We start from the raw sequence: 10,760 nt of genomic DNA on the forward strand, positions 1-10,760 counted from the left end.
AGAGAGAGAGAGAGAGATCGTGTCCTCACCGAGCTTAGCTGTCATGCACAAAATCTAACCACTTCGCTGGCTTGACATGCAATCCCTGTAACGATATTAAAAAAATAAAAAAAAAACAAAAAACTATCACTAATTTAGATTCTGACAAGCATCCATTACTTACTATCAATTAGAATCAAGTATTCGGGTATGGTGGTAAACTAGTAGGTCCTAGGTTCAAATTAGGTTCAAATTTCATCTTTTGCAAGTGACGCTTAAATTATTTTTCATCAACCTTCTACCCTCAACTTTTACATTAAGAACACTGAAGCAACTTCTTCAAAAGATAAGTAAAAAATATTAAATAAATAAAGATGATAAAGAAAAGCTTAAGAAACATACCAGATACCATCACATGCTAACACCATAAACTCGTCATCATCACAAAGTTCAACCTGATAACAAATACAAGATAATAGATTTAGATGAAACAAAATAAAGCTAACAACTATCTGTAAATTTCATTCTGACAAGGAAACAGGAACCAAAACACTGATGAATCTAGATATCCCCAATCATCTTATCAACCCGCAATATTATTTTCCTTTAGCAAAATAATTATTCGGCTAGATAGAACATACAGTATTTATATCTGGACTGGCAGTTACAATTTGCTTTTCAACCGGCAAGAATTTATTCTGTTTGAATTCCATGTCACCTGAAATACATGCAGAACTAATGTTAGGGTGGGGACTACTCAAGCCTATCCGTTTAGCTCCTTCCACATATATGGACATGCAGTATAAGATGTCAAACAGGTATGAGGTTGCATGCAGGTGCACCATTTCACTCAACTAGGAAACAAGAGAGTGAGTGGGAATGTTTTCACTCGTATCAAACTGCCTCACTTCCAGAGGAGTTCCATTGATCACATCCACATGTTGAATTTCAGATACATGTAATGCAAATTGGTGCCAATGTAATAAATGTTTAAGAAGCTAGTATACTATGAATTAATGAGAAGCAGTGGAATGACACCTATAGCTCTTGCAAGATTCAAACTGCCATTGACTCGTCCTGCATGGATAAAACCACCGGCTTTTAATATCCTTTCTTTCTCAAGCTCAAGATCGGGTTTGTGATCTCTGGACAGGTTATATGCCTGAAAAAATGAGAGAATCAAGATTTTACACACCCTAAACCCTAAGTCAAAGATGTGTTTTACACACCCTTCCATTGTTAACAGAACAATTATGCAGAAAATGGCAGAAACTGATAAATTACCTGACCCTTCCTAGAAATCACACAACGAGAATCACCAGCATTGGCAACAATAAGTTGGTTATTTCTAATAAGTGCAACACAAGCGGTGCTCCCAGAAGTTGGACCACTGAAATCAGAGTGAGGCCCCTGAAAAACATGACGCAGTTTATATTATGGAATGCATCAACACCAACGTATGAAACCTACATGTATGAGGAGTTGAAAATAGCAGCACAAGTGAAAGATTGGGGCCAAAGGCGGAAAATAAAATAAATAGAAAGGAGCACACATTTCTCCCTTGTTTGGTAGGCGAGGAGGGAAAAGAACTGGACTTTTTGATATAAATCAAGTTAACACATATTGTAAAAGCAACATTTATTACACTAGTGTATATTATCGAAGAACAGAGCTGTTTAAACTGGCATGGGCCCATTCTTTCCTTCCTCCAATCTCCCACTTTTGAGAAGATAATGAGTTAAAACTCTAGAACGGGAAAGGTTTTTGTTTTTGTTTGTTCGCCCATCCTTCATTGTACTGAATAGCTGAACTACTAGAGCAATCCTAGTTATCATATTACTATACAATAAACCAAGATAAAGCAGAAACGTTGAGTCATAACCCTCTTGAGATAAGAAATATTAACTGCAATCAAGTTAATGGTTCTTGCACTCACCTCCTCAAAAGCCCAATTATCAGCTTGATCATTACCCTCACTACTTCGAGGGGACCAGATTAACCCTTCTATCATGCCAGTAAATTTGTTTATCTTATCTCCCAGAACAGCTAACTCTCTCCAACCCCTTTGTCCACGCATCATTTCATCCATTCTGCACAAATCAAAATACCAACATCTTAAGCCTTACAAAACCAAACATCATAACAAGATCACAACTACAGAGGTAGATGCCAAGACTTTGTATTATTTTTCGATTATTAATTGTTTGTAGTTTGATATCTCTATCTCAAATTTGTTTGACCGCATAAACAATCCAGGATGATAAAGGGATAGACCCAGGCAGCCTATTTTTAGCCTATAAACATTCTTGAGTAACATCTGATTACTATATCACAACTTCAAGATGACATTCATAAACTCTTCTACTTATAGTATGCATTTCCTCAGACAAGCATAGACAAAACAAGCTTACTACACTGAGAAATTGAAGGACCATCATTAACTTGGTTTAAAAGTAAAAGCGTACAACATACTAAATCATAAACGTTATTATAAAGTAGAAACTATTACAAAAGGCTCTAGAAGCTTCTCGATTGCTGGTTCGAGTACTGATGAATCCTTTTACAAAACAGCAGCATTTTACTATTTGCACCTGTCCCCTCCACTCAGTAACTCAGATAATGATGCATGGCAAGTGAATATAGCAAAGGTGTAACCTGAAAAAAGCTTTTTGAACAGAAGTTCCTATGTCTCCAGCTGAATATGCTTCATTCTTGAGCACTTGCTGGTGAAGATATTTGGCACAGAATTTAGCCACAACCTTTCCTGTAGAATTATTGGTCTTGGGTAAGTGATAGATCTAGAATAAATATTTACAAACTGCATACGAAGGTTTTGATTGTCCAACTACAGACAGAAGGCATTCGTTGTTTTGTAACAAAGACATAGCTGACAAGAAACATAAAAATCGAGTTCATACCCATCAAACAAATTGTAATAGAAAGAAGGAACTAACTCCTTCATCTTATAGAGCAGATAGCGATAAAGGACAGTAGTACCTCCATGGCCATCATAAACACCAAAGAAGGAGGTGGAGGCATCAAGATCGGGATATGCTGCATGCTAGACAAATAGAGAGCATCCAACAGCAGAGAGAATCAGTAAATAGTAACTATAAGATTTACTAGAAACAGAAAGTGATTGAAAGGAGAGTGAGAAATACAGACAGCATCCTCCATAGTGGCACGCCAGCCTTGCATGGATGACAAACCATATCTCACCCGCCCATTCTCTCCATCTTCAGACAACTTTTCAGTTTTCGGAGTGCTCAGATATATCCCCATTGATCCCTAATCTATTATAAATTCAACAAACTCTAACGGATTATTATTCAGATTAATTCTTACCAAAATTCTAGTCTACAAACAGCATTAAACACTTAATTTCAATCCATGATCCAGGAGCCAGGACTAGATCAGCAAGTCGTTACTACTCAAATCAAAAGGAAAATACAAAAACAAGAAGAAGCAACAAGTAACAATCATCGGATCGAGTAAGATAAACCGGAAAGATCCAGATGCTGATTTGTAAGAAAAATCGAGCAAGAAAGAGTGAGCACATACTAGATGATGCTGATTCGTGAGAGAAGAGCTCCAAGGAACCGAGAAATCAGAACTCAGAGAAGGAGAGAGTCCATGTCATCGGAGACTTGTTTTGGAGAGGAAGAGACTAGGAATCGAGAATGAAATGATATCTGGTTATATTTTTCTTTCTCTCTTTCTTTAATTCAACCCACTCGGTCGTCTACGCCTCTCTCTCTACGCTACTTTGTTTTTCTTTTCTTTCCTAGTTCATTTTATTTTTTGGGTACAACATTCATCCCATAATTATTGATTTTGAATAATCTCTTTCCTTGATTGTAAATTCAAACAATCCCTCCGGTGAACCTTGCTTTGTTGCAGTTGAATACCAAATACATTATGCATAATGTGTTTGCAGGGTATAATTTTTCACTCGCTAAATGATATAATATGACATCTAATGTCTAGAATATGATAATATTTCTCTATTGGTGTTGTAGTCAGTTTTTTTTAGCTTAAATCGACATAAAAAGACATATGATGTTGTTATGTTCATTATCTACTAGATAATGAAACAAAGAAATTATGACATGTACATGGTCATTTCAAGGTCACGTACGTACATATGAAACTGATAATGATCACGCATAATTGCAAATATTTCAATTTTATTTAGCAAGTCTCTAACAATTAATAAGAATCATATGTTTCAGACTATATGGATAAGAGGTAGGTGTCATCATTACATAAGAGGTAGTAGTCACACAGTAATGTTCATCTAGTCAGTTACTGACCAAAAAAATTATGATCAGTCACCGTTAGATTTACATCTAAATGCTGAAAACAAAACAACTCTACTTAAAAATAATTCTCTCTACTATTAGATTTACATCTAAGAGTGACTGACCATAAAATCTCTTGATCAATTACTGACCAGATCATAAGACCGTCACACCTGATATGAGCAACAATATAGTAGGCCGGCCAGAAACCAGAGGCCAAGTTGTAATTAAGGTCCTTTCCTGGCTTTATCAAAGTAGTAATTTTGTTCATAATGGCAAAGCCCCTATTATTTCAACACTGAGTTTATGATATTAGAAGAGATGGATCATAATCAAATCCAGAGATACGATAACATGACAGCCTGGACTGGCAACATGGTTCATTCCACGTAGCTAGCTCCTTGATAGTTGATACTCCAATTAGTTTATAAGGAAACAAAACATCCCAATACAGCTGTTGGTGAATCAAATCTACTCCGTTAAACAACTTGATAATAAAAGAATGGTGTGTAGAATAAGTTGGTGTCAAGTCAAATCTTTGGTCTGATTAGGGAATTGCAAACTGACATTTGCCCCTAACCCAGTAATTACTTAAATAAATCCCAACAATAGTATGGTTAGAGTTGTGTAGATGATTCTTTGTTCGCCGGCTGGATACAGAGAAATCAGGAATGTCATATTCAATAGTCTCTATCTAGTGTTGAATAAAAGAAACGTACAACTCAAGGATGTGTTCATTTGGTAGAGCCATCAGCCATGGAAGTCACACTCGTGTCTTTTACTACTGATTAAGCAAGTGCATCAATATCATTATCCAAAAAACAAAAACAAAACAAGTGCATCAATATACAGTACCATTCTGATCTCCGGCCATAAACTTGTGAAACCTTCCATTAACCTCAACCAAGCTGCAACCTGCAGTCTTTTCAATCCCCGACTCGTTCATCATATCTCTCCATCTCTGTGCTTCTTCCCATTTACCGCAAGACGCGTACAAGTTTGCTAACATCATATACTCCCCATCGCTCCCAGCAGCCATTAGCTTCATTGCTTTCTCCCCAATTTCAAGGTCCCAATGAATCACACAAGCACTCAGCAATGCACCCAATATGGACTCTCCTGCTTCAAACGGCATCGTCTCTATGAGTAGCAATGCACTGTCCAAAAGGCCCGCTCTGCTCAGAAGGTCGACCATGCACCCATAATGCTCTGCCTTTGGAGTTATCCCAAATTGCTTTTCCATTGAATCAAACAATTCACATCCTTCCTCCACCAGTCCTCCATGGCTGCACGCACTTAAGACCCCAATGAAGGTGATATCATCTGGTTTTACTTGAAAATCCGCTCTCATTTGGTTGAAGATTTTTAGAGCTGCGTTGCCAAAACCGTGAAGAGCGAGTCCCGAAATGATGGCATTCCAACAGTAGACGTTTTTGTGTTTGAACTTGTAGAACACTTCTAAAGAGTAGTGGATGTTTCCGCACTTGGCATACATATCTATAAGTGCTGTTACTACATGGGGGCTTGAAGCCTGTCCCGACAGTTTGGCATATGTGTGTATCTTTATGCCAGTTTCAAGCAACCCCAAACGAGCACAGGCAGCTAAAGCACCAGTCACGCTCAGATGATCCGGTTCGATATTTCCCACCTTCATTTTGTCCAAGAATTCGATTGCCTTGGAGTAAAACTGATTGTTCAGATAACCCATTATCATTGTGTTCCAAGTTATGACATTTTTCTCAGGCATCGACTCGAACAACTTATGCGCTTCAGCCATATCTCCTGCATTCATGCACGCCAATATCATCGAGTTCCAAGACACAATGTCCTTGTCAGGAATTCTATCAAAAATGCTTCTGGCACATGTTTTGCTTCCAGCCCCTGCGAACCCAGAGATCATAATATTGAAAGACAAAAGGTCATGCGATGGCATTGTATCAAAGACTTGCACTGCATTCCCCATCTGCCCACTAGAAGCATACACATATAACATGGAGTTCCAGGCTACCACATCTTTCACAGGCATTTTATCAAACGCTTTGCGGGCATCCACTACGATTCCAAGAGAAGAATACATGTTCAGCAGAGCAGTTTGGACGAAAAGATGATCACAAAACCCAGTCTTCACTGCCTGTCCATGAAGTGCTAACCCTACACCCAAGTAAGATGCATTACCTGCTGCTTTCAGCAAAACCGGAAATGTATAGTTATCAGCAAAGAGACCATGTCTTTGCATGTTTACATACGACCGAATTGCGTGCCCTGCGTTCCCCTCGAGCACTTGAGTCTTTATAACATTATTCCATCTTTGAAGGTCCAGCGAAGCCGACTGTTGGCAAGAAATGGAGTTGCAGGTCACAAGGGCCATCTCAAAACCATTATCACTGAAAGGGAAACGAAAGCTTTAGAAGATATAGAAGATAAATGTGGATGGTATTTGTCAAAACTACAGGACAAAAAATATTATCCATATGAGAAAACATAGCCAGATACGAATTTCAGAGTATTGTTGGTACAACGATTCCAAAACTAAGGACCCTGTAAAATCGTCCTAATCATCTCGTTCCCGGGATAGAAATACCCAGGCTAGACGAGACATACAATACATGGTGTTTTTCAGCTAAATAAGCAAATCCCCAAAATTTAAAGATACAACTGAATAAAATTATCCTGTATCTCTTCTCTTAAAATGAAAACAAAATTTCAAAATCTGGGACATAAGCAAATCTACTCCCTATTCCCCTGCGGCCAAATGTTACAAGGGTGAACATGTTTCAGTGACGGATAGAAACTGGCATAATCAGGAAAGCAAACTTTTACAAGCCTGAATTTCAGATTCCTGGCTTGCCAAAAACTCTTGCGATGTAATCCTCTTCATTGCAGCACCAAAGATGATCGGCCGATACATGTCATCTTCCACCTTCGTCAGGATTTCCTTCACAATTTTGAAGTCCAATCCCCCTGCCTGAACCAACTTCCCAATAATCTCACCAAAATTATTTGGTGCTTTCGGCAAATCTATGCCAATTTCATCCAACATTGACCCATATGAAAGGCAACCAGTCCCTATATCTCTAGACGTCAAAACGTTTTTACTGAACAAGTACTCGAGGAGCTTTATGACCGGTTCAACGAATGGTGGGCTCTTATCCAGAGCAAGAGCAATCGCTTCTTTAACAAACTCCGGATGGTAGGCTGGGGCTTTCAGTTCCTCCACACACTGAAGTGCCTCGTCAAGAATCCGAACACTGAAGTATTCCTCTAGCAGGGATACAGTTTTTTTACGAAGAGCAGCAGAATTGGATACTGTTGCAGGAGTCAGAGGCTTAGCAGAATTTGGAACAATTTCAGGGGCCCGAGCCCGTTCAGAAGAAACTGGTGATGCAGCCAGAACTGTAGGCTTGGCCATTTGAGCAAGAGGTTCAACTCCAGAAATCAAATTAGTTCGAGGACCACCAGAGCCTTGCAACAAAGCACTTGTTTTCCCAGTAATGGTTCCACCACTGCCTTGGGGTAAAAATTTTGAATTGAGTGACGGTGCTTTGCTGATCAATGGTGGTTGCACACGCCCTCCAGACTGAGAGTTAACCAAATTATCACGCTTGGTCATTGATCTAGACCGATAAACCTCCCAATTGTCAGAATCAAGTCCAGGCATTCCCGGCATTTTCCCAATCCCAGGCATTCTAGGCATATAGCCAGGCCGGGTAGCAGGAAGACCTACGGGACTCAAATCCCCAGAGGCAGCTGCATTACGAGCATTCCTCATCGTTGCCGTTGCACCTGGACGCAACCCTAAGTTCTTCTCTGCTTCTGAATGGATTTCAGTTATTGTCTTTGCTTTCACCTGCCAAAACAGAGTTAAAAACACAAAGTCAGAAACACATGAACCAACTATAATGTAGTTAATTTCATAGTCGCTGAAGTTCCAGAGTCATCACAATGAAAGAATGATGCAAAATAAAAGCTTTGAAAATTTCAAAGAATCAAACAGTAACAATTGTGAACGAAAACTCGTAACTATTAAACAACCCCTCCCTCCCCCTACCAGCAACAAGGATACATATTATGAAATTAAAATCACCTCTTCTCGTCTAGGAACCCAGTTGTTGGCCCGCATTTCAAGAACATTGCGGACCATGAACCTCAATCGTGGTGCAAGTTGGGAGTTTGTAGTCAGTTCCTTCAGCTTATTGAAATATTTCTCGTTGATTCTGCGAGATTTTGGGCTCTCATCAAGCTGCTCACCAACGGTGTTGAAAAACTGACAAATTGCCTCTACATTCTCTTCAGCAGGGCATGTTTTTTCATCATATCCCAAAAGCTCCTGTATTACGCAAGAATCAATAGTTAGTCCAGCACTCTAATTTCTTCAAAGAACAGCCAAGACAATGTGATTAACAGTAGAAATGACCTGAACAATATGGTGTACAATCTTTTCAGGTACCATCTTCTGCTTTAAAAGTTCCCCAATAAGGCGTATGTTTCCTAGAGTTCGCAACTTAAGCATTCGTTCTTTATCTCTGCATTCCATTTCTTGCTCGGGAGCAGTCATCTGTCTGATTTCTGCCCTCAGGTTGTCAGCACCTTCGAAAGCCTCCTGGCAGTTATTCAACAGGACTCGTTTAAAAGTGATTTCTTTCCCACCAGGCTCCTCAGCTGGAAAAGGAGGAAGTTTCGCATTAAGATCTGCGCATAATAGGGCATACATGGGACAAAATGTTGGCTCCAGCACAGCCTTGTCAAATATCAGAAAGATAACATCCTGCAACACAAATTGAACTCTCAAGCTCTTTCAGCAGACAAAAAAGCTTACTTTAGAGTAAACAACAACCAAGGTATTTAACAATAAATACCTTCAAAATATCTGGAGTTGTGATTCCAGAGTCAATTAGTTGACCCTTGAGAACTTCAAACTTCTCTGGGGTCAATTTGTTCAGTATACTACACAAAAATAGTAACATGTTATGTAAGTTAATCATATAGAACACCGAGCTCTGCACATAAGAGAATTTTGATGAAAGACTCATATTGCATGTTTTAACTAAGCCATCAGACTTCACTCCTTACAATAAATTAAAAACAAAATAGATGATGCGATATATTCAAGCTAAGAATTAATACCCTTTCACTGTCTTCAATACACGATCCTTCTCAGAGAGATTTGCTCTTCTAACTGACCATGGAACCTCCGCCTTAAGGAGAACAGGAGCCGGTCCTGCCTGGTTTTGTGCAAAAGATTAGAATAAGGAGAAAACACTAAGGGAACCAACAACATTATGATTGAAAAACTAAAAACACAATAGACCATAATATTATTCTACCTCTTACAGTCTGCAATCATTCTATAATAATTCTAAGAAACAGTAACGATGATAAATATGCCCTATGCAGCATGTATTTACTACTGTCTACTCACTCTACTACATATATTAAAAATAGGAACAAAAGAACACTAATGTAGCATGCGAGAACATAGTATCTTAAGAGATCATGTAAATCTTACATGATCTGATAATAATTTATTACCACTTGGTTACCAGAAATTTGCGGCCTTGCAAACTGTTGGTCCTGCTGCCTTGAAAAATCATTTCTCTCCTCTTCAGAGCCAGGTAACTGTGCAGATCGACCACGCCAATCACGGTTATCTGACTCGGAATAACGACCTTGCAATTGAGGCTGAGGTTGAGTCTGTAGCTAGAAAAACATGAAGCAAATAATGTTAGGGTTCTTACGATAGCCATAAGATATTCAAGGAGAGAAATACAAATTTGGTAGCATATACATGATACGAGCAGATAGTGATTATGAAATGACATGGACTCACGTTAGCATCGGTGCGTCCCCAAGTAGGATCATCTCCACCAAACTCAGCCTCTACTTGTTGTTTAATCTTTAAAATACCCTCAGGGATAGTAGTGGCAGCCTATGAAACAAGCAGGATATACATCATTTAGTGACAGCATGTTATAGTGCTGGAGAATCAACTCAAGTGAGGAGAACAAGTACCTCCCTAAGCTGCAATAGCTGATCTCTAGTATATCGAACACGCTCGCGTCCTTCAAACCGCAAGTCGCCAGCCTATTCTTGAAAGAGTGAAAATATAGAAAGAATTGTGATTCTCAGTCACTAAGACCAAAACAAGAAGCAAGCATATGTTATCGGAAGAAATAGAATAAAGGAGGCAGATCTGTGAAGCAAGCACGGAGGAGGTAGGGACCTTGAAGGCAGAAGAGAGAGCGGCATTGGAGGATTGAGGCTCATCGAGGCGAGGCGTGACGAATCGTGGGGTGCGGAGGCCAATAGCGCCGCCGGGCCTCAAACTTATCACAGTCGGATCCGCCATCATAACTATTTCTTTTTTGGGTTTGTTATTGAGATTACGGCCGAGAGGGGTGGATAGGGTTGAGGGGCTCTCTCTCTCGTGCAATGCAATCTCCTCGCAGCAGCGGCAAAACAGAGGAGCAACACAAACGCAAG

The 10,760-nt window shown here is 39.4% G+C and overlaps 3 protein-coding genes across 3 annotated transcripts in view; all 3 read right to left on the reverse strand.

The window, feature by feature from the left end:
* The window catches only part of LOC101301262 (probable protein phosphatase 2C 60-like), a 4,438-nt gene extending 708 nt beyond the window's left edge, over window positions 1-3,730 (reverse strand). Inside the window, exons 1-9 of the mRNA XM_004291920.1 lie at window positions 3,541-3,730; window positions 3,145-3,272; window positions 2,977-3,040; window positions 2,635-2,743; window positions 1,916-2,069; window positions 1,264-1,389; window positions 1,018-1,141; window positions 621-697; window positions 382-434 (exon numbers count right to left, since the gene is read on the reverse strand). Coding sequence (XP_004291968.1) covers window positions 382-434; window positions 621-697; window positions 1,018-1,141; window positions 1,264-1,389; window positions 1,916-2,069; window positions 2,635-2,743; window positions 2,977-3,040; window positions 3,145-3,261 — 824 coding nt within the window. The 5' untranslated portion in view covers window positions 3,262-3,272; window positions 3,541-3,730. The remainder of the gene's footprint in view (window positions 1-381; window positions 435-620; window positions 698-1,017; window positions 1,142-1,263; window positions 1,390-1,915; window positions 2,070-2,634; window positions 2,744-2,976; window positions 3,041-3,144; window positions 3,273-3,540) is intronic.
* Window positions 3,731-5,121: 1,391 nt separating this feature from the next.
* Window positions 5,122-6,648, reverse strand: LOC101294827 (pentatricopeptide repeat-containing protein At3g29230-like). Its single transcript, XM_004293199.1, has one exon. It carries the CDS (start codon window positions 6,646-6,648, stop codon window positions 5,122-5,124), a length of 1,527 nt encoding a protein of 508 aa, XP_004293247.1.
* A 102-nt stretch (window positions 6,649-6,750) lies between these two features.
* LOC101301553 lies at window positions 6,751-10,626 on the reverse strand. Its single transcript, XM_004291921.1, has 9 exons — window positions 10,501-10,626; window positions 10,290-10,361; window positions 10,108-10,206; window positions 9,810-9,971; window positions 9,405-9,502; window positions 9,137-9,224; window positions 8,695-9,045; window positions 8,365-8,607; window positions 6,751-8,127 (listed from the first exon to the last, which is right to left on the reverse strand). Exons 1-9 carry the CDS (start codon window positions 10,624-10,626, stop codon window positions 7,081-7,083), a joined length of 2,286 nt encoding a protein of 761 aa, XP_004291969.1. The 3' UTR covers window positions 6,751-7,080.
* Between the last annotated feature and the right edge of the window lie 134 nt (window positions 10,627-10,760).

Source organism: Fragaria vesca, linkage group LG2 (genome assembly GCF_000184155.1).
Source record: "Fragaria vesca subsp. vesca linkage group LG2, FraVesHawaii_1.0, whole genome shotgun sequence".
Classification (NCBI taxonomy): domain Eukaryota; kingdom Viridiplantae; phylum Streptophyta; class Magnoliopsida; order Rosales; family Rosaceae; genus Fragaria; species Fragaria vesca.